This window comes from Strix aluco, chromosome 2, assembly GCF_031877795.1.
Source record: "Strix aluco isolate bStrAlu1 chromosome 2, bStrAlu1.hap1, whole genome shotgun sequence".
Taxonomy (NCBI): Eukaryota; Metazoa; Chordata; class Aves; order Strigiformes; family Strigidae; genus Strix; species Strix aluco.
Genome location: NC_133932.1, coordinates 63,947,590 through 63,971,647, shown reverse-complemented (window position 1 = coordinate 63,971,647; position 24,058 = coordinate 63,947,590). Strand labels below are relative to the sequence as shown.

Here is a 24,058-nt window from a genome sequence, read left to right as displayed (position 1 = left end):
TTTCTTTCTGCACTATTTCCACAAAATGGGACTGTATAGGATTCAAAATGGCTTTACTGGAAATTGGTAGACCATTCCACTATTTTCAGTTCCTTCCCACAAGATATCTGAGAGGTTTTTTACCAGTTTTTGACACCAGAATGCAAGTTGCACATGGGATGCAAAAGCAAATATTATCTGTCAAGGAGTGATGTTAAGGTAACAGTTTAAGCCTTCAAGGGATCTCCTGGAATGGCTTTTTATAATCTATACACCATGCAATCTGCAGAACAATCAGCACATATCATGCATCAATAGCTGTAGGGTTATTTATTTCCATCAAGATCAAAAGTAGCCATAAGCATGGCCTGTACCTCTTCAAATGATCAAAAGCCTGTTCAGAAGATGTTTCAATGAACAACAGACAGTTCTTTCCTCCTTCTAGCCCACTTATCCAGGGTAAGATACGACAAATCAGGGAAGATAAAGGTGGTCTGTGCTTCCTAGAATTACTCTTGAAGTTTTGATATCAAGCATGTGAATGTTCTGGTTCAGGAAGAGGGAACCACTCATCTTGTATTTCAGGGAGAATTCCTTCTTTCACTCATTTGTCACTTAACCAAAGGGGTGGCTGAATCAATCAGACAGCCCTTTGCAGGGTAATCTTTGGCAATTCAGTTGCTGATTTTGATTAAACTTTCCTTTCAGCAGTGAGCTGGGCTGGAAAAAAATATTCTTTTGTTGAAAATGAACTTTAAACTCTGAAAATATTACCCTCTCTTAATATTCTTCAGGTGCACCAAATTGCAGACTAAATAAACAGACATCATGGGTGTCACTTAAATGTTTGGGACATTTCCTATTAAAACACAGTATCTCAGAGCCTTCTCTTTGTATGTTTAATCCAAACATGGTAAGGGCATAAAGAAAGAACAGTTCACCTATGGTCTATGGCTCAGTGCAGAAGGATGGAGACTCCCACCCTTCAGAAATTTTGCTCCCATTTCTCTCCTGATTCCCTGAACATTCTTGTTCCATGTCCCAGTCTTAAACCATAATGCTTAACATTTCTGTGATGCCATTTGCATGTAAAGGGTTCTACCATTATTAATTTTTTTAAGCACACTTCATACTGAATGTTTTGGACTGAAATATAAAAGAGAAATTCAATACCTATTTCCAGAACAGTTTGACTTACAATTAGGATTGCTTATTTTAGTGCAGTCAAGCCTTTTGGTAACTAAAGGAGATTTTATCACTTACACAGTTTATTAGACTGGTTTCAAGCTTATGGGAACAGTATTTGTGGTGTGTTGGTATGATATGCAAGGGGTGTGGAGGGCACAGAATGATCACAACCTAAACTGGATTCTAATTATTTAGGTATTTTTAATTGGTTGAGTACTAGCCTCATACAAATCCCAGTAATACCTTTAATCAAAGACAGTCTCACTCCATCAACAATCAAGATATAGGCTCTAAAATGAAAAGATTAATATTTTGGAAGACTTAGAGAAATAATTCAGAATTCATCAGAAAAGACAGCAATAGTTGCCCAAAGGCTTCCTACAGTATAGGAAAATGGAGTCTTGAGGGGATGGTGCGGGTTGTCTGATAAAACCTGGAAAGTATCATGCAAGGAATTGCTTTTTTCCAAGGACGAGACTCTTGACGTTGCTGTTGTTGTTACTCTTGTGAAGAATTGTGAAAATGCAGAAAATGAGAAGGCTGCAGCAGAAGCCACAAAGGCATACCATACTATTATCCATAGTCATTCAAATAGATCACCTGACTGTGACAGACAATTAAATTGTATTTTCCAGGATTAACCCACAGCTAAAATGATATATCATGGTAGGAGAAAAGCTTCATATATTGCCAACAACATGTTAGCTCCTCTTTTGACTGAGAAAACAATGAAAGTCTTGGTTGAAAAGCATGTTTTTCTCTGTGTCTACAGATGCCTTAAACAGTGGTACTTTCAAGGTGTTTCCAATCATTAATCATTCCTACACAGTTGAAGGGCAAATAATACACTGCTGGCTTGATTATTTTCAAGGCACTAATGAAACCACATTAGAAATATTTGAAAATGTAAAAAATATGCTAAAATCAAGTAGTTGGAACCCTGACTATGTATAGTTATTTGCAGATAACACTGTTGTTAACTCTGGGTTATGTCCCCATGTCCACAAATCAATAGAAAATAAGAAAGAAAATTGGTCTTTAGCTTATTGCTCTGTACATAACCACAGAACAGAAAAATGCTGTCTAATTAAATCATAATTTGAGTTAGAAAAAAAATAAGTCACTTCGTTTCATTCACTCATTTTTCTCAGCAAAAGTTTCAGGTTTGAAGGAGAGGTTATAAAATTTGAATGGGAAGAAATGTTCTCAATGAAACAATTACTTGCATACTGTACAGGTAAAAGGACCATAATCTGTTCTCTTGGTTTTAGAAGTTACTTTTGGAAGCTAAGTGAGCATTGTCAAGCGCCAATTTTAAAATCCCATTTTCAAAGATAACCTTGTTGGAGGTAATAGAGAGGTTTTCAGTGACAAAAAGTAACTTTTTATTTTCAGATTGTACTGAGTGTTTCTTGCAAGTGTAAGTCTTGCAAGTAGAACAAACTGGCTTTTTACATGATTAGATGTATAAGATAATGCATTCATTTTAAGGGTAAATTTCAAAAAAAGAACCGATGACAAATTCTTTGGTCATAAGCTAGTCATCATTAGAGACAAAAAAGGAACCAAAGACATTTCACTCAGAGGTACACATTAACTGCCAGAAAGGAGGCTTTATATTTTCATATGATCAAACAAAATACAAATAAACTGATTTAATTTTACCAAAAAGCATTAGTATTTCCAGAAACAGTAAAAATTATTAATTTAAAATTTCTTAAAAGATCTGATGTTATGTAGTTAGAGAGTTAGCTGAGTACTTGTATATGTCAGGAGTCTTTGACTGGGAAACATTCTCATATTCTAGTTTAACATTCTTGCTCTTTCAATTTCTTAAAATTGTTTACTTAAAAGAATTTTCCTTATATAATCAGATTTGGACAGATTGCGGAATCCTCAAACAGATTTCATTTCACTGAATTTTTTAAGTTTGGGGAAATGAACATGTAACATGCTTTATGAATTTACTTCTAAAGCCAAACATAATGAAATCTATTAAAATTTATTATAAATTATTATTCTATCGATGCCTTCAAGTTTATAACCAAATTTTGTATCAGAGAAATTTAATATTATTTCAAAAATATGTGATGTACTAAAGGAAATAGGATTTCCCTAGAATTTCCCTTCATGTTAACATGTAGAACTATTTTTCCCCTTAGGGTTAGCTCACTCTTCTTCTCAAAGAGAATATCTTTTCAGAAGTGTGACTGTTCTGGAGTGTAGCTTCAGTAAACACACCCAGGTACAGTGTGAATATGTGGTATAAGTATGAAATGTCTTGACTGTTTTGGTAGCATGGCAAACTCGTTGCCTGTAAGACAAGAAAACTTAGTGACAGAACACTTCACTGTACATGACCTTGTTATTGTTTCATGGAGAACATAGTTTCAACTTTCTGCTGCTGGGAAGAAGTCTTACTGAAAATGTTGCTGTTTTTTATTTCTCCCTGTGTTCATAACAGTAGTCAATGGTTACTGCCAAAAAATGAAAAGGAAAAGAAAGAATCAGAAGGATATTGCAACATTTCTGGTGCAGTGGTAGAACAAAAAGTAAAGAATATTATTAGAGTTATAGGATGTTGCTTCATCTGAGGCATCATTTTGCTGAAACCTGATGGCCTGTCTGAACTCTAAGTGCAACCACTACATTTCATAAGGATTTAAAATGACAGGTATTAGCTAGCAAATGAAAAGCATTCCTTTCTTATATTATATTATATTGACCTGTATATGAGACCAACATAGAAATTTTTCTTCTAGCAGTTTCTTGTTGGATACTGTGTGTTGGAGATCACTGTACCAGCTTTGTGCAAAGCAGTATAAGGAAGCTGTTGACTTCACTGGGAATTGAGTATCTGTTGTCAGTGAAGATAAAAGTAATTTTCCTGAAGTGTACACAGCCTTAGTGCCATTAAAAGTGAAGAACTGAGTGCCAATTTGAAAAGTGACCTTTGTCCCTTCCTAGTACAGTGAATATATGAATATCATACCCCATTATCTGCTTGGTTGAAGACTGAAGCAATTCCAAAGATTAATGTAAAGGATGTACTGATCTAACATTCACTTCTAAAAAGGATTAATGCAGAGAATAAAAAGGATGAACATGCAATTCAGATATTAAATGGAAATGTGTATTTATTTGCACTGGGAAAATTTTGTTTTCTAGTTTGTATATTCTGACTGAACATTGTAAAGACATTAAATTAAAAAAAATAGGGCTAAAGTATTGAAAAAGTCAATGCAACTAATTTCAAACAACTGACTTTTAAAAAAAATGTTGCTTTGCTTTTCATACAGTTTACAAAAAGAAAAAATCCTTTTTTTAAGAATTAAATAACTCAGAAGGTCTGTGAACCTTTTAATTTGAGTTGAAATGTTTTTATTAAGGTGAATAGAGTTACAGTGGGCCATTGCAGAGATATTTTGCATAATTACTGCTGGTATGTTCTAGTTGCAGTATAAATAAAGGAGATGCAAAATGGGAATTGGACAGTGGTGTTAATATGGCCCTGCCATATTAATAGATAATGTAATCTGTTTCTCAGCCAGAATAGTTTACCTGGATGGAAACCACAAGGATACATCTGTACTGCTTCTGGGGCACGCTTTGCTCAGGTCTAGCTGCAGTACCTTCTCAGGACACTGCATCATGGAGCTCAAGGTCTTTCTTTCCTTTGGTGGGGTAGAAATCCTAAATATCCTAAAACCTAAATATCATCAGATATGTATGATATATTAGAAGGGAATTATGTCTGCTCCTAAATTTAGTCAAAATAAAGCATTCATATAAAATAACCTCAAATATGAATATAATGCAAAAACTTGTCCTGTAAAAAGACAGCACTGTCATTAGCCAGCTGTATACAAATGCTCTGATTCTAAAAATACTTATTCTCACGTGTGAGCTAAAACAAGCAACTCTACTCACTCAGCATTTGGAGAAACCCATAGACATGTCTGGCATATTCCTCTCTATAGAAGCTGAGCGTGCCAAACTCTTGTCACTGGACTTTCAAGGACTAAAATGATACAGAGCTGATTGTAAAGAATGAAGATCAGCTCTCTGCCATCATATACTTGGTGAATAAAGGGGTCCTTTTTGAATAATAAGGGTATGCTGTGTACATTACGTTGCATCCTTTAAGTGTGTGGAGACATGCAACTTTGTGCTCATCGAGATGAAAGAAAAGTCTCTTCAGATTGGAATCTGTCAGCTTCCCTGAGAAAATAAAGCTGATAATACAGTGAAAAATGATAGTGAGATAGGCTATGAGGAAAAATGGTCCTTAATACTTCGGTGGCCAGGCTTTAATTCCTAAGGTGATCTATTACCTAGTATTTGGATACATGCTAGCATCACTTATGCACCTATTGATCATTGCCATCTAGATGAGAGGCCCTGAGTATGTTTTGGACTAGGATTACAGTGTCAGTGAATTAGGTTCCCTGGTGTTATAACATCGATTTTGGAAGGATGGCCTGCCAAAAATGTAATAGCACAGGAGAACCAGAGGGCTCTTAACAAAAACACTGTCCTCAGTTCAGACTACAAGCTCTTCTAACTATCTATAAATAAAAAAAACATACAACACTGTTTGCATAATAGTATTTATTTTTACACCTTCCCTTTTAAAATTTAGGAATAGATAAACAAAAGTACAATAAAAGCAAGTTCAGTATGGTCAAAGGCAAAGACATAACAGACTTTCCACACAGCCTTAATTCTCCTTTGCAAAGATATACCAAGACTGCCTCTACCAGGGAACCTAAGGAGATGTTTTCCTCTGGATTATCCCCAGCCCTGGTATTAGCCTGCGTTGTAGAGCATGCATGTTGCATCACATCAACAAATGCCATCCCTGTCATGGATGTGGCCAGCCTTGTGATACGGAGAGGGTCTTCATGACATGGTCAGATGACTGTTTCCACAGGGTTCACAGGTAGAGCAGTCTGGAAACATAAAGAGGAACATAAACAAATCAGAAGTGGCCTTTCTCAGTCTCTGGTGGCTGGAATTGACAATTCAAATACTAGTTTTAACACAGTTTCTTTCATGGGGTATTGAATGCATAAATCATCATGTTTGTATGTTCACCTATATAATTTTGTCTGTTTGTTCATGTGTATTTTAATTTCTGTGGTTATATATATATATATATGATAGCATATATATACTGTGACTGCTTACATACAGAAACACAGCAGTAAACATGGAGCGAAAGAAAGGGTGAGATTCATGTAAATTATTAGCCTATTCAGGGCAGTAATATAGTGACCACTCAGGTCTTAGCGTTTGGGTAGATGAAGTGCCTGTAAGGAAGCACCAACATGCCTTTTCAGTTTTCTTGTAGTGTGGCCTGAAAAAGAGTGGCTGAACAATTAGTAACAAACAGAACAATTAATTTACTGAATTTACACAAACCCTCTCCCCAGAAGCCATTTTCATAATCAGGGGAATTTACCATTCTCCAGCTCACTTGTGTTACTCCTGTTCATCTTTCACCTCTTTTATCAGTTTACCCTATGACAAAGAAGTCTCTGCAAATTGGCCTGAACATATCCTGCTGCTCTACACCCAGATAGACCTTATCAAACACCAAAGAGTAGTGGGAAGTGTGGAACTGATTTCAATTTACATATCGTGCTTTTATTGCAGGAATATCAAATTGATATATTTTTTGCCCAGACGTGGACAGACAGCCGTCTTCGCTTCAACAGCACCATGAAAATACTGACTCTGAACAGCAACATGGTTGGCTTGATCTGGATCCCAGACACAATATTTCGTAACTCAAAGACAGCAGAGGCTCACTGGATCACCACCCCCAACCAGCTCCTTCGCATATGGAATGATGGCAAGATCTTGTACACTCTCAGGTAAGCACTTGGTGAGGTGCAGTGCTGAAAGCTCCTCCTACCTCCAGCATAGCAGTAGTAATTTTCAGCGGTATCTTTGTTCTCCTCTGCTGTTTTCTTCCTTATGCTTATCCCACCGTGCTTGACAAATACTGAAATATTCAGGCATATGTACTGCTGAGTTTAAAAAACAAAGTCTTGTTTTTCTAAAAAAAGAAACCTTGAGAATTGGAAATAGGTCTATCTAAATTGTGGAAGTTGGGCTTTTTAGTTCTTGTAATAAAATCAGGAGCATGTAGTCCCATAAAACCTGTCAGAAACCTTTCTGATCAGAGTTAGATGCAGGGCTGGATAAAGTATTTCTAGATTCATGTCAATGCCAATACTTGATTCTTAAGGTAAGTTATTCTGAAAGATAGTCTGTCACATCTCATCACAAGGGTGCACTGCTGGAAGAAAAGCTTTTAGAGTTTTCTAATCTTTGTGATACCATCAATTGTATGGTGTTAGAAATACTGTATATATTTGCATAAAAAAAGCCTGTGGAAATCAAAATATATGTTTACTTATGGAAGAGACGAATTGCTCAGAAGGGAGTTTTGCCATAAGCCATATTCCACATGGCAAACTGTTTCAGAAACTTTCCTTTCATGCTACATTTTCTTCAAAGATTGTGTTCAGCCCTCTTGGTGCAACAGCATATTCTGATCATACTTGCAATTGCAGTTGGATCTGGTATAACATCTTTGGCAAACAATAAGAAAAGAATTAAACAGCTGGAAAAGCTACTGATATTTTTAGTGCCCTTCCCTTCTTAGACTTGCTCCACTGTGAAGAGCTCTCATTTATTTTAGTAGCCTTTAGCTAAAGACTTCAGTGATTAGGATGTCAACTCCAATACCATCTTTGTTGGGTTGCTGTTTTATTTTTTTTCTGTTTCAGTATTTCAGGGCAAGTTAAACATCTACCTAATAGTAGTTAGACTTACATACCTAACACTAAAGAAAGTGTTTGTTGAATGGACTTCAAAATTTGTCTAAAACAACTAGGAAAGAGGTAATGCTTGACCCAGTGGATTGTTTGAATGAGCATTTTTAGTTTGTGAGAGTTGGTTTGAGTCCTTTTCACCCACTCAGGTCAGCTTCCTTTTTACGTAGGAGGAGCTGTTAGAATGATCACTGATAACACTGTGTAATTCAAAAACAATTTATCCGACTTCAGTGAGCACACAGAATTGGCATGGCATGGAAGCAGCAACTGCTGTATGTCCTGTTACTGTCAGGTGTTGATGAGTGTTCTGTATTCAGGAGAAAGTATACGAGGTTCAGTCATGCTCCATGTCTTTCCATCCTCTTCCCAGCCCACTTTTGGGTGTGAATACACTCCTGCTGTAACACTGCAAATCGTCTTCTAGTGTCAGTGCAAAAATGCTGTTAAGTTCCTCACAGGTGACCTTCTCCAAGATAGAGGTTTTCTCTGTTCCATCCTCAATCTGAGACACAAACCTTCTCCCATCCAGTTTGTTATATTTTGAATTAGTTTAAAAAACAAAAGAAAAAAAAAAAAGAAGCCAACAAAAAAACCTCATGCCCCACACTTGCTGCATGGATTCAGGTGTGCAATTAATGTAGTGTCTGTTTCCTGAAAAAGACTGAAAAGGCTGTATAATAAGATAGCACTTAATGCAATCTACCTGGGTAAATAGATTTACTTTGTAAACTATCAGACTGAAGATTATCTGGTTTTAATAGTAATTTTAAAATCAGCTCCATTCATAGTGTTCTTTGTGTTAGGCATATCATGTAAAACAACCTTTCAAGTGGGGCTGAAGACGTTTTTGCTGATCTGTTTGTTACATCTGTAAAACTGAGATTGGCACACAGAGATTTATTAAGTTTTTGAGACACAGTCCAAAATGATTGAAAGAATGTTAAGTTCACACTATAAGTAAATGCAGACAATGTTCCTTGTAAGTTTCTTTATGAGATTTTAATTTTGTGGAACTACATACCACTACATCAGCCATGTTTCCTGTTATTTTTGTGAAGAATAGTTGTTTCCATCCCATGTCCTTCAATGATGAATTGCGTAGAGTAAAACATATGAACAGATTTCTTTGGATCAAGAAACTCTTAATGATGTGTCTAAAATGATTTGTTGTTTTAGATAATTATTATTGTTTTGGATCAGGCCTAAAAAGCCACTGAACAATCTGCAAATATAGTCCTTTCCTTTTGGGCCTTACTTATGGATGTGAAAGCACTCTTGCATGATATCTAAGGTTACCCTGCCTCCTCCTCTGGCTGTTCATTGTGCTGATGCATAGTAATAGATGCTTGGTTTCTCCATAGGCTTACCATCAATGCTGAGTGCCAGCTGCAGCTGCACAATTTCCCAATGGATGAACACTCATGTCCTCTGATATTCTCTAGCTGTAAGTACTGCTTTGATGCCTTATTGTTGTATATGACTAATATGCAGAGGCACAAGTTTAATTCTGATTTCTGTCAGGTTGCTCAACTATTTCACAACAGGTATAGGAAGTTTAGGTTTGCTTAAATATTGAGGGAATTTTTATCTTCCTCTCTAGCACTCCTGGTCGATGGACTTCTGTAGATTTACTCTGTTATTTTTGCCAGAACCAGCCTTTTTATTTAATAGTCACACTTTCAGCAGGAGCAGATATTCATACCAGTCTGTGCACTGTTAATCTGTATAATCATGTGACATGCAAATGAGAACAGAAATTGCAGTTTTCTGGTGGAGGTGCAGAGCTTGGGGATATGCCCAGCAATCTCTGAACATCTGGGTTTATAGCAAGTAGCGTGGTAATGCCTCTCTGTTCCATAATAAAATTAAATGGTGTAACCACTGTAAATCTCATCTTCCTTTTATTCCTCAGCTTGTCCAGTAGTCACAATGTTGTACTGTATGTAGTGTAGTTGGTATCTTTAAAACCTACCTAACTGCCAAAACAAATACATTGTTGAACTGAATGAAAAAGTCAGGCGAGTTAATCTTGAGGTCCAATATTACTGTGAGGAAAAGTTATCTTCATGCTGATTCACTTGAAAAAGCTTGAATGCTGTCTGCTCATGGGTACACCTGCACAGTTTTGTAATCCAAAGTCACACAATGCAAATGTTTTACAAACATTTTTAGAAGGGTCTCCACTAAAGATTTTTCTTTTGATAAACTCCAAGACTCAGGATCTGTGTTCTCCAAAAGTGAATGGGAAGTGTATTGCTATGTTTATTTAGAAAATAGCATTTTATCCATCATAAAAAAGTGATAGAAGAATAACACTATTTAATGTCTTCATAATAGATAATCTGTTGTGATAGTAGGGTATTGATTTCCATTTATGGACAGTGTACAAACATTGATCCTCAATCAGAAAACATTTGAATTTCAGCTGATCCAGGGTGTATTCTTCTTTTTCTCTAGGAATTATTTTTTTTAAAAATCTGCCAGTGTAAACATCTCCCTTTCCCCAAAACATTATCACTACATTGCCATTTTTTACGATCTATGTATATAAGTGACCCTGGGCAAAAATACACAATGATGGGTTTAATTCAGGTGTGTGGAATATATGCACACTCAACTGAACAAGAGGCAGATAGCTTCTGAATGAGCTTTCCTGCTCATGAACACTTGTCACTGAACTATATGCACCTCAGCTATCTTTAGTTACTGCATAAAGCTACTCTTACCTTGTGGCAATCTGTTGTTGATTTGTAGAGGTACTGGAAAAGGAGTGTATGATCTTAAAAATTAAACTCCAGTCCAGAGATACTAATTCAACCTACCACATAAATTTGATAGGTCCTGTGCTAGCAATAGCCAAAGAAGGTGAACTCTATTAAACAGGGAAGTCTCTTCAAACCTTGCATTCCTTAATAGCTAGACAGTTGCTGAATGCAAGTAAGTTACGATCTGTGTTTTTTATTTAAAGAGAGAGGATATCAGTGGGAACCTCAGAAGGCTCCACTCTGTGGGACAGTTTCAAATACATTCTGATTTGCAGAGGTTCCTCCTAATTTAGATCTATTAGTTCAGAGCTGTTCTGCCCTTGAAAACATACATGTATTACCATCATACATGTACTACCATCTATGGTGATGGAGAATACATAGGATGAAGCAGAAGCTGAATGTGTTACAGTTTCTATGTGCGTTCTTTGTAGTTTCTTGCCAGATGGAAAAACCCATGGAGGAATATTAAAATAATGTTTTATAGTTTTGTCAACCTTTTTGGTTACGTTGATAGCAATGGTTTATTTCTTCAGGTTCATACTGAATTGTGTTCTTTTCCTTGAACCCTTTTAGCACTATTATTATCATAATAGTAGGACATCTCCTGTGTGATTTGTTTGTTTCATAACTCAGTTGTATTTTCAGTGTTGCATACATTCATAGCAGTCTCAAGATACAAGACACTCAGTGGGACTTCTGAAGTGAATGACTGAGTGAATGTCTGAATGATTTATTACTGCCTGCTATGACAACTTTCTGAGGGGACAAGTTGATTACATATTCCAAGATATATGTCTTTGAATGAAATAAAAATGGTTGTAGATTTCACAACACAGCTCCGCTTCCCTATGCATCCCTTTCATTTGTTCCCCGTCACACAGACAAATCTTCTCAGTTTCCACTGTAGGCAAGCACAAAAAAGCACAAGTTTCAGAGAATACTACCTGCATCTTGACACACACATGAACAAGGTTAATATTTGAAAATTCTTACTTTTTATATAAATTTACCTTGATATTTCACAAATGTGAAACTAGTCTCAAATAAATTCTAGAGTATTTTCCTCTAGTGTCAACTAATTCTCACCCTAACCCAGTTGTTGCTCTCGGGACAGTTGATATTCCTTCAGTGGGAATAATGATCTTGTTGCCAGGGTGAATAAGGAGAAAACAGCGGCTTATAAACAAGAGACCATCTCAGTGTGCTAACAGTGGTTACTAAAACCTACCTACCCCTTCCTGTGGAAAATCTTGTTCAAAAATTGTTCCTGGAGCTCTCTAGTCTTTTATAGTAATTAGAAAGTATTGAAATAATTTGAAAGCTCTTTACGCTCTGTGCAAGTTTTGTATGTGCTTTAGGTGACATGATGAGATGAATCATCTGGCATATTAGGGCACATGGTAGGTGTGTGTCTGTTGTTGCCATCCTTATGTAGATATGCAGTTAGCACACTCTTTATGTGAAAAGTTGAGCCCAGTGACATAATGCAGGTCTGCTGTGCAATCCAACAGCTCTTTCCCATGCTATATACCAGGTAGGTTTGATCAATCACAGGTGGCAAGCAGGATTCCTTATTACAGAGATGCTACAACATTGGCATCAATGCCAATGCATGGTATGAATGCGTGTTTCCCTGTGAATGTGAAGAAGGAATCAATGTTGTGACTTGATCCCAGTGTCACAATCTTTGATAGATTTTGCTCTATATGATCAAATTTTCTTCATATGGTTTTAAAGTACTACACACTACTGCATAAAAATATTCTGCCAGTGTGGTTCTTCATTGTTGTGGTTTGAACTCGGCTGGCAGCCAAACACTACGCAGCCGGTTGCTTACCCTCCCCCCCCCCCGGCCTGGGGAAATGAGGGAGAGAACTGTAGGAACAAAAGGAGACTCATAGGTTGAGACAAAAAACAGTTTAGTGATGGTAATAAAACAAAACAATAACAATATAGAAAGTACAAACAGGTAATGCACAGTGCGACTGCTCACCACCCACTGACTGATACCCTGCCCGCTTCCAGCCAGCGATCCCGAAAGAACGAAGATCCTGCCATAGCAAACCTGGAAGTGAGAGAGAACCCACCTCCTTATATATTGAGCATAACGTCACATGATATGGAATACTCCAATGGCCAACCTGGGCCCAGAACTCCAGCTGTGCCCTCTCGCAGCTCAAGAAAAGTTAACTCTATCCCAACCAAAACCAGGACATTCATTTAGGTTAATTTATCCTCCTGAGCCAAGGTAGGCTGCTGTGCTACTTTTGTTACTCACGTAGAATATTAAACTGTCTTGGTTATCTCTCTTCAGCACTGATTTGAGCATTGTGGAAATAATTTCAGGATTCAGCCATAAAATTTAGTTTATTGAGGTAGTTAGGATTCGTATAAACATCAGTAAGGAAGAGGAGGTGTTCTGTCTGAGGACGATGTCAGCACAAGAATAAACAAATAAAACACAGGCAGCAAAATGCAGGCTGGAATTGAGAAGTTAAGCACAATTAATTGTGGAACTCTTACCATAGGATACTGTGGGTGCTAAAATTTTATAAGGATTCAAAAGTGTTTGGACAAATCATTGGAAGAAAAATGCATTGGGAGGTATTAAGCATAATGAGACCACTCTGTACTAATGGCCACTATTTTTTTTTTATTTTATTCTGAGGGAGTAAGAGCATTGAGATTAAATAGTAGGCAAAAGTGGCTATATGGCTAAGGTACTTGAAGGAACCCTTTCCCAGTAAAGTCATTATGTAACTGGTTTCCAGCTGGCCTACATGGTTTTGATTTTCCTTTTTCAGCCACCGGTGGGACTGTTGAATGTTCTGGATATTCTTAATTTGGGATGAAGAGACACACTGCACAATAATATGAGCATGTTTGCACCCACACCTGCGCAACAGTTAATTGTTTGAGGTGTTCATTTTTTCAGCCTAGCACAAACCTTCACCTCCTTACCCATCCATACGCTCAAGATCAACTTCAATTCATGGCACTCATTCAGGCGACAGCGTATGGCAGCCATACCAAAATGAAGCTGATAAACCCATTATACCTTGTTTAGAGCATCTGGTCAAGTAACTTTTTAATTATGTACAAGGAGCTTTATGGTGGGAATCTGTGCTAGTTGCATATCTGAGGTCTGAAACAATCTGTAAGGCCATGCTTCAGGCTTTACCAGATGCAGTAATGTTGAGTGGCAGTGTAAGATGCCAGAATAAAAATGATGACTGAATTGATTAGTGGAGTTTTATTGCTTTATTTTCCTTGTTGCTGTTCTCATCAAACTGCAGATGCTGTTGTTCATTTTGAAAAGCATCTCAGATTTAGGCAATAGAAATGATCATTTTTTGTAGCCAGTTACTTATATTTTCCCTAGTGAGAAGGTCTACAGTGTCCTGAGTTGCCCATTATTGGAGGATTGCTGCAAGGCAGGAAAAGGTGGGCATGCCTGGAATGCCATTCCTACTGCAAACACTAAAATATACGCACAAAGGTTCATGAACTATTCAAGATTTTTTCAATTCAGTTGAAAATAGGGGAAAGTAAAATTTCTGTCTATTGGTGGTCCAGTTTGCTCAGTCAGGTCTTAAAACATGTACTTTTAGCCTTATAGAAGTTCAAGGGCTTCTTTTTTTTTTTTTTTTTTTTAAGTAATATACAAAAGCATGCAAAGTATTGCAGAAAAAAAAGTAGGGAAATGTGAAATGCATTTAGAAGAAATTAATCGAAATCTAACATAGTGCTTGAAAGAAACAGATCCTGTCTTTCTAAATATAAACTCAGTTCAATCAAATGTTACCCCTTGATCATGAAACCTCTTATGGATAAGCAATCAGTACTCTGAGCCCCATATCATTAATTTTCTAACAGAACTAGCTGTCATCGCCAATTTTAGTATGTTTTTCTTAGCCTAGAAAAGTAAATGCTGGTTTTGTGGAATGAGCTGTGCTTTGTTTCATCGCATGTATCATCAGCAGAATCATTAATAAAGTCTGAGGACAAAAGTTTACTCCTGATGAAGAACAGGCCAGAAGGAACACAGCTTAATGTTCATATCTCAAGAAGAGTTCCATTAAAGATGCTGGGAAGGCATTGCAATGTGCAAAAAGAGTTTTAATCCACATCTGAACTTCCCATCTGTGTTCTCTGTAATGGGCTGAACCAGATGATGGGGCATCAATGGAATTCTTGATTCTGGCTTTGTGACAAGTGTATTTTAGCTATTATAGTTTTTTCCTCTTTTAGGAAGGTAGAAATTAAGGTATCGGAAGGCATTCATCCTTCCCTTCAGAAGGCTGTCTTTTTCAGAGAATAGTCAAAACAGAGAAGTCTTATAGAGAGGAAGAAAGAAATATATTTATGGAAAATTTGGCCTTTGAAAGTTTCCTCCCAAACCCTGTATTTAACATATGACTTGTGTCATATATGACAATTCATTAATACAATATGTGCAACATATCTGTGAAAAATCTCTCCTCCTATTCATCTGCTGATCACTCTCATACACAGACATTTCCGTATCTTCTTATTTCTGTTGGCCTCTTTTAGACTTTACTGTTTTCATTACACATTTTTTCAAATACCTTGGTTGTTGTGCAAGGCAGTATTCAAAGACACATTGACCATTCCAAAGGTTTATGAGGAGTGTATGATTCTGTAGGGATCTTCTTTGTTTTTGTTAACCTGTAAGCATTAATGCTTCTAAGCATTTTTTTCCTGAGGTACCCACAATGACACCTGGATATAGAGAATTTGAAATATGTTATAATCTTAGGTGATTAATTTAATTTCTTCATTCCAATAATCATTCTGAGTGTAATCTGCTACTGCACTGCTCAGTTGTTAGCTCTCCTTAGGTTTCCCTAAAATTCCTTGCAGGTGTTTCTTTTTTATCTAAGAAATAATGTATTGTTCCTTCGACAGTCAAATATTTATCCAATTCCTTGACTACTCACTACTGGCTATTTCACTACTACATTTCCATGTGTGACTGAATACATTTCTCAATATGTAAAACACACTGCATTAAGTATCTTTTAGATTTCTATGACTCTCTATTGTATAGCCAAACCAAGAATCATAAAAATTTTACAAGTCAATTTGCATTGGAAGTTCTGCTAATTTTTATCTAATTGCTCCAATAGAATGTACTATACATCTATGAAATTGGTCAAATTCATCCATGGTATAAGTACATTCACTGTAAAGTTACACTTCTAAATCTAATTTATGGTAGATTTATGCCAAACTAGTGCATGCTGTAAGTATTAGTGTGGCACTACTCTTTCTGTAAGTCTCTGTCTCATTGCTCTAGGTATATCAGTGTACTGGGTCTGGCTGAGCCGGAATTGGTTTTCCCCTATAGCAGCCCTCATGGTGCTGTGTTTTATGTTGGGAGCTGGCAGGGTGTTGATAGCACACTGGTGTTGTGGCTACTGCTGAGTAGTGCTTACACAGCACCAAGGCTCTTTCCGACATTTCCCCCCTACAGTGGGACGGGGTGGGCAAGATCTTGGGAGGGGACACAACCAGGACAGCTGACCCGAACTGACCAAAGGGATATTCCATACCATATGACGTCTGCTCAGTATAAAGATGGGAGAAAGGAGGAAGGGGGTGGGGTCACCCTTGGTCCTCCGAGGCAACCGCTACGCGTATCAGAGCCCTGCTTCCTGAGAAGGCCCGACATTGCCTGTTAATGGGAAGTAAAAAATAAATCTGTTTACTTTTTTTTTTGCTTCCACGTGTGGACCTTTGCTTCACTTTGCTTATATTAAAACTGCTTTTGTTTTACTCACAAGGGTCGGGTTTTTTTTCCTATCTTATTTTTTTCCCCTCTTTGCCCTGTTGAGAAAAAAAGGGGAAGGGGGGGAAGTGATAGAGCGACTTGATGGGTACCTGGCATTTAGCCAAGGTCAAACCACCACAATCAGAGACACCTTTCTAAACATTTACAGCTATATGGTTCAGTGCTGGTTCCAGATTTATATAATATGTTGTAAAATAAGAGTAATAGACTTAAAACAATCTGACATTAGATCTGACAGCCACCAATACACAAATGACCTCTGTTTCATAGAAAAAGCAGTGAAACTTCCCTGACATTAAGGTTGTCCATTCCCTCACTGATGACCAGGGAGAGTTGATGGCAGTGGTTAATTCATGTATTATCCCTTGCTCTTCTGTTCTTCACAAAGAGCTAAGGTTTTGGCCTAGTAGCAGACTACATGTCTCTCTCCTTTTATAGCGACTCTTGAGATTTTTCTCCATGAGATTGAAAGTTCCTCTGGAGAGGCAGCAGCTGCTGTTACTTCCAACAAAAATGAGACCCTAGAGTAAAATTACAGCAAATGCTAATTAGAGAAGCCTAAAATGCTTAACTCATGATATCTTGGGTCCAACAAACTCTTCCTGAGACTCTCTGGATTGATGGTAGGCTATTCCAGGAACTGGGCATCTACCCCAGTTTTGCAGTGGTCTTCCAAAGATCCTTGGTGTCTCCATTCACCCTGCGTGGTTGCCTGAGGAAGAGGGGAGCCTGTGTCATAGCACAAATTCTCTCTGCAGTCTGCTGCGGAGCCAAAAAAATACTCTTATTCCAGGATCTGAAGATTAAGATAAATGATTGCTATTTCAGGGATAGGAGCCCCTCAGCTCTGACTTATGTTTAAATGAGAAGACTGGATGTCCCCAAAATCCAAAGTGCAGTCTAGCTTCTCAAAGCAACCAGTCTTGTTTTTTTCTAAATTTTCTATTAGTAAGATTAAAAAAAAAAAAAAATGCTACCAGAACCAATTTTAGAAAAGACAAAATCTGCCTGCGAGCCATTTTTGTTTGGCAAGAATATATGCAGCTGACTAAGTTATGCTTATGGTGTCAGGAGAAAATGAGAGAAAATGCTGAAACAAGGCAGGTGGCTGGTTGCATGTCTGACAGCTGAATCTATCAGCAAAAGGCCCTGGAGCCTCTGCCATGTGACAATCATTGTTAGTTCCCATGATTTCATCACAGATCTCATGATACTAGTGTTTACTCGAAGCCAAAACCCCTTTAAGCATGTTATCCAACGTGCCAATGTGAGCTTTCTTTTTTTTGTTAACAAACATTTCTCAGTGTGACATAAATGCACCACAGGCAGGAGGAAAATAGCTTTCTCCCTCAAATGTAATATAACACCCATTCTATACTACATATTTGTATTATTGTTAATTGCTTATTTACTTATGTGATAGCTGGTTTGCAAATGAATCTGATCTTTATGGAGAGGCTGGTCCATAACTTGTAAACTCCTGGCAGCCCTGCATTTGTAACTGCTGACATATAGAGCTCATATTTGTGATATACAGAGCATCAGGAGACAGTCACACTCTTTGCATTGTATTTTTTAACACAAGAAAGAATGACTGGTTTTGGCACGCTGTAACAATTGCATCATAGGACAATGTAGCCATAGATGACTGAAGTGCTGCTATCGATGGTTACAGGCTGTTCAGAAGAACAGGTGAGGAAGGAGGGACAGAGGGGTTGCTCTCTACATAAAGAAATGGATAGAGTGTGAAGAGCTGTCTGAAGAATAGCCACAAGCAGGTTGAAACCTTATGGGTAAGAATTAGAGAGCAATGTAACAAAGAGAACCTTGTGGTTGGTGTCTACTATAGGCCACCCAATCAAGGGGACCCTACTGACGAAGCCTTCTTACTCCAACTACAGGAGGCATCGCACTTGCAGGCTCTCATCCTGCTGGGGGGCTGTAAACACCTTGGCATCTACTGGAAAAGTAGCATGACAAGATGTAGGCAATCCAGGAGACTCCTGGAGTGCATTGAGGATAACTTCTTAAGGCAGTTAATAGAGAGCCCTACCAGAGGGGATACAATACTGGACCTGATGGTTGCCAACGCAAGTGAGCTAATTGGTGATGTCAAAATTGGAGGCAGCCTGGGCTGCAGTGATCACGCACTGGTGGAGTTCGCAGTCCTGAGAGCTATGGGTCAGGTGAAGTGTAAAGTCAGGACCTTGAATTTTAGGAAAGCAAACTTCTAGCTGTTCAAGGAATTAGTCAATAGGATCCAATGGGAAACTGCCCTCAGGGACAAGGGAGCATAACAGAACTGGCAGATCTTTAAGGACGCTTTCCATAGAGTACAAAAGCTCTCAATCCCCAGGTGTAAGAAATTGGGCAAGCAAGGCAAGAGATGAGCATGGCTGAGTCAAGGCCTGCTGGTCAAACTAAAGGGCAAGAAGGAATTGCACAGGCAGTGGAAGCAGGGACAGGTATCCTAGGAAGTATATAGGGATGCTGCCTGGTTGTGTAGGGATGGAGCCAGGAAGGCCGAGACGTGGATGGTGCTGAACTTGGCAAGGGATGCAAAGAATAATAATAAGGGCTTCTACAGGTATGTCAGCCAGAAAAGGAAGATCAAAGCAAGCATAGCCCCCCTGATGAGCGAGACTGGCAAACTGGTAGCAATGGATGAGAAGCCTTTTTGCCTCAGTCTTCACTAGCAACCTCTCTTCCCACACTTCTTGAGTGGATAGACCACAAGGCAGGGACAGGGGCAACAAAGTCCCTTGCACTATAAGAGAAGATCAGATTCATGACCACCTGAGGAACCTGAATATACATAACTCTGTGGGACCTGACAAGATGCATCCCAGAGGAAATTGGCTGATGTAGCTGCCAAGCCACTCTCCACGATATTTGAAAAGTCATGGCAGTCAAGTGAAGTCCCTGGTGACTGAAGAAGGGGAAACATTGCACCCATTTTTAAAAAGGTAGAAAGGATGACCCTGGGAACTACTGATGTGTCAGCCTCATCTCTGTGCTTGGGAAGATCGTGGACAGATCCTCCTAGAAGCTGTGCTAAGGCACATGGAAGACAGGGAGGTGATTCAAGACAGCCAGCATGGCTTCACCAAGGGCAAGTCTTGCCTGACCAGCCTAGTGTCCTTCTATGATGGACTGACTAAATCAGTGGACAAGGGAAGAGCTATGGATGTTGTCTATCTGGATTCTGTAAGGCCTTTGACACAGGTCCCCCACAATATCCTTCTCTCTAAATTGGAGAAATATAGATTTGATGGGTGGACTATTTAGTGGATGAGGAATTGGTTGAATGATCACATCCAGAGGGTAGTAGTCAATGGCTCAACGTCTGTATGGAGATCAGTGACAAGTGATCAGGGGTCTGTATGGGGACCACAACAGTTTATTATCTTCATCAGTGACATAGACAGTGGGATCGAGTGCACCCTCAGCAAGCTTGCAGATGACACCAAGCTGAGTGGTGCAGTGGACATGTCTGAGAGAGGGGATGCTATCCAGAGGGACCTGGACAAGCTCCAGAACTGGGCCCATGTGAACCTTATGAGGTTCAACAAGGCCAGGTGCAAGGACCTACACCTGGGTCAGGGCAATCCCCAGTATCAATACTGGCTGACCCTCTACTCTGCTCTCATGAGACCCCACCTGGAGCACTGCATCCAGATTTGGAGCCCCCAGCACAGGAAAAACATGGACCTTTTGGAGCGGGTCCAGATGAGGGCCACTAAAATTATCAGAGGGATGGAACACGTCCTATGAGGAAAGGCTGAGACAGTTGGAGTTGTTCAGCCTGGAAAAGAGAAGGCTCTGGGGAGACCTTATTGCAGCCTTTCATACTTAAAGGGGGCCTTTAAGAAAGATGGGGACAGACTTTTTAGTAGGGTCTGTTGCAATAGGACAAGGGGTAATGGTTTTAAACTAAAAGAGGGCAGATTTAGACTAGATATAAGGAATACATTTTTTACAATGTGGGTGGTGAAACACTGGAACAGGTTGCCCAGAGAGGTGGTAGATTCCTCATCCCTGGAAACATTCAAGGTCAGGCTGGACAGGGCTCTGAGCAACCTGATCTAGGTTAAGATGTCCCTGCTCATTGCCAGGGGATTGGACTAGATGACCTTTAAAGGCCCCTTTTATCCCAAACTCTTCTAGGATTGCACGATTCTATGATTCTACGATTCTATGATTCTATGACTGTATGATTGTGGGGATGCTCTGGAAAACTTTACGCTCTCTTGGTTAGGGAGTTATAGCAATCCATTCTATAAATAAAGAACTGACCATAAGTATGTTGAGAGTGTCCCTTTATGATTCTTTTTATTTCAACATGAGAAAGCAGACTGAATGGCTAGCATGGTGTTGCTCTTACAGACAACAGTCAGAGGTGGATCAATATTCAGCAGAGCCCAAACTCTTAACAGTGCTGTGCATAGCTCACTCCTCTTTGTGTTATGGGGGGATTTTGATCTTTGCTGGTTATACTGATCCTTGAAGAAACTTCCTAAGGCACCTTCCAATATGCATGCTCCATTGTGTGTGCCCAGGTGTTACCTCATAGGCTTATTTTGGGTTTCTTTCGAGTGTTACATTTTTGCAAATGCTGATATAATTACACGTGTTTATTCCTTGTAGCTTCCCTTAATGTAACTGAAATGTACATCACAAAATATAACATAAAACATGAAAGCACAAGTCAAGGTAACCCACTGCCAGGCAACTTAAAAACTGCAACAGTTCTACCCCTATGTGCACATTTGCAAAGGCAGGAGACAATCTTGCTTTAACCCAGAAGGTTCAAGCTATTTTAGGTCCCTCGTAGAATATGTGGCATATTTTTAAAGAAACAAAGAGCATATAGTTTTCTAATTACTTTAGTTGTTGTAATTGAATAGATTAAAAAAAAAATTGATTGTATTCTTGTCTTCCATGGTCACCTCAATGTCCACACTAAAAGTTATACTAATGCATCTCCAAACTCTAAGGACTGTGTGCTTGAACTCACTGGTGTCTTACAAGAAATTGCTGCAGAATTTCTTCCAAGTGTAGAGAAACTGTTTGGCACTTTGCCAAGAAGTACTGAACAGGTGTCAGAACCAGAACAAATACCAAGTAAAATCTTCGTGGAGGACAGAAAAAGAGAATGAGAGACCAGAATCGCAAAAGTCAGACAGATAACCTGCAGTATGCCACAGAAGTTTAACAAAAGCAGTGACTATTGACTCTCAGATTAGATGCATCTTGGCTAGAGCCCAGTCAATGCTTGTTACTTTTGCTAGGCTTGACTGACCAATGATAATAAGGTTAGTAGAAGCCATCAAAGGTTTACTTGTAACAGACTCAAAAAACGGATGAAAACATCAAGTCCTCAACTCATTAGACTTGTTTTGTCAATTTTATTTACCTTTAACACAGCCCGGAAAAACAAGACCACTTGGAAACATGAAATGTTACCATGAAAATGGCCCCTCCCTTTTCTCACTTCTGCTTCTGCAAAATTACGGAAAACCCAAAACATATCCCTAGTGCCCATAGAGCTAAAAAAGAGAAGGAAGTAATGCAGTCATGCAGGTTTGAACATTGCTTTGTTAACAGTGCTCGAGGACAATCAGAGAAATGCCCTGTGTATCTGTTCCCATTAGATATGTTGCTGAGGTCTGCCTGGCTGAATCCCTTGCTATGAAGGACAGGTCTGTCTCCTTAAAAGGTGATTAACTTTGTGTAATGGGCATCCTATACAACAGATAATAAAACTTTAATCCTTTTTCATAGTTGGATAGCATATATGTCTGTCAAAACAAAATACGCTGCGGTTATGTCTCTTACTATCAGATAACCCCTCAGACAGACAAACAAATGAGTGGTAAGATTTAGACAGGAGAAAGCAAAAACACAAACAGAGACATCAAATTGAACTTAATTTTTAAATAAGTATTTTTATATTCTCCCATATGATGTAGATTTTCAATTGATTCTTCTTTAAGAAACACTTCAGTTCTGTGTTTCTAAATACAGCGATTATTTCCATGGAATGGAAATTAAGTTATGATTTAATGTGTGGGTTAGCCATCCATATTATAAAGTAATTTATTTTTTCCCTAATTTTTTTCATAATGTGACTCCTGGCAGTTTTACCACTAATCTGTTGAAACTCAGGAATAGCTGACTTTTCCACAAAACCTTTCCATCCGTCGTAGAAAAGAAAACATATGGAGGCATGTAGATTGAACCAAAGGTACATGCTATCCTGGGGCAACTGGCCAAATCAGAGAGCTTGTGCAGAAGACACTGAGGGTCCTTTCTAACTTATTCTACCTGAGTTTCTTTCTTAGGGAAACCAAGGCAGTATGGGGAGAGCTGGTGTGTGACTTTATTATGTCCTGATGGGGTTAAGAGCATCTAGAAGTTCAGAAGTTCTCCCAGCTCCACCAGCTGCAATGTAACCTTAATCAGACTGATTGTTTCATACCTTCTGTTGCTTTTACTGCCACTTGCATTGATGTCTTTCGGTGAGCACTGGTGAGCAAGGTTAGCTACACCTGTCTCACCTGCTTGGTCAGCCCTGAGTGCATCAGTCCTGGGAATGTCCCAGTTAATGTTCATTTTTTCACTCTGGCAGTCTGATTTGGCATCAGTGTTTCTTCCTTTTGGAAAACCACCACCAGTGAAAAACCGAGAGCCTCATTAGAACAAATCTGGCTATCAGGAAGTGGAATGAATTGCAATTCACAGTATTTAGGTCATTTATCAATACCTTTCTATTTTCATTCTTACCAACACAGGTTACTAGAAAACCACATCAGAGCTGTTCCATGCTTCACATGGGCCTCTTACACAATGAAAATATGAACAAAGTCCATGGTCTGGGTCCCCTAAGCTCAAGGTATTCCATACCATGCCCCAGGATATATTAAACCATCTAAATTCCTAAATGAAACTGTTGCTTGACTAGTACTGAAGAAAATTATATGTGTGAAAAGCTGATAGGAAGTTAGTCCTTGATATGTAGAGGAACATCTTAGAAAAGAAGATGTCCTGACCTTACCATCTTCTGCTCCAGTTTTGTCCTCAGTAAATACACAAGCAACATGAGTATAACAACAACCAGCCTACCAGAAGAATCTCTGTTCTTCTCTAACACAGGCATGCATCTTTCTGCACACACCCACTCATTTACAGACACACCTGGAAGAATGAGAAAGGATGAGAAAACAGATAGGTTTTTCATTACTGGCAGGTGCTCAACTACTAAGGCAACAAGTAATATGCAAGAAGCTGCATAGAATTAAATAGGATGAAGCAAAAGAAGATGAAATACTACTGTGAATCCTCTGAAATGGACAAACTGACTGTCTTTTAACTTTTCTTAATGGAATATATGTCAAATATTTAGTTATGGCCTTGAGGCACTCTGTTGCTGCTATGCTTATAAGTCTTCCCTTAAACTG

The 24,058-nt window shown here is 38.6% G+C and overlaps 1 protein-coding gene across 1 annotated transcript in view; it reads left to right on the top strand.

The window, feature by feature from the left end:
• GABRG3 (gamma-aminobutyric acid type A receptor subunit gamma3) overlaps positions 1–24,058 on the top strand; it is a 335,936-nt gene that overhangs the window by 173,840 nt on the left and 138,038 nt on the right. The window contains exons 4-5 of the mRNA XM_074816909.1: positions 6,826–7,046; positions 9,377–9,459. Of these exons, the coding sequence (XP_074673010.1) occupies positions 6,826–7,046; positions 9,377–9,459 (304 nt within the window). The remainder of the gene's footprint in view (positions 1–6,825; positions 7,047–9,376; positions 9,460–24,058) is intronic.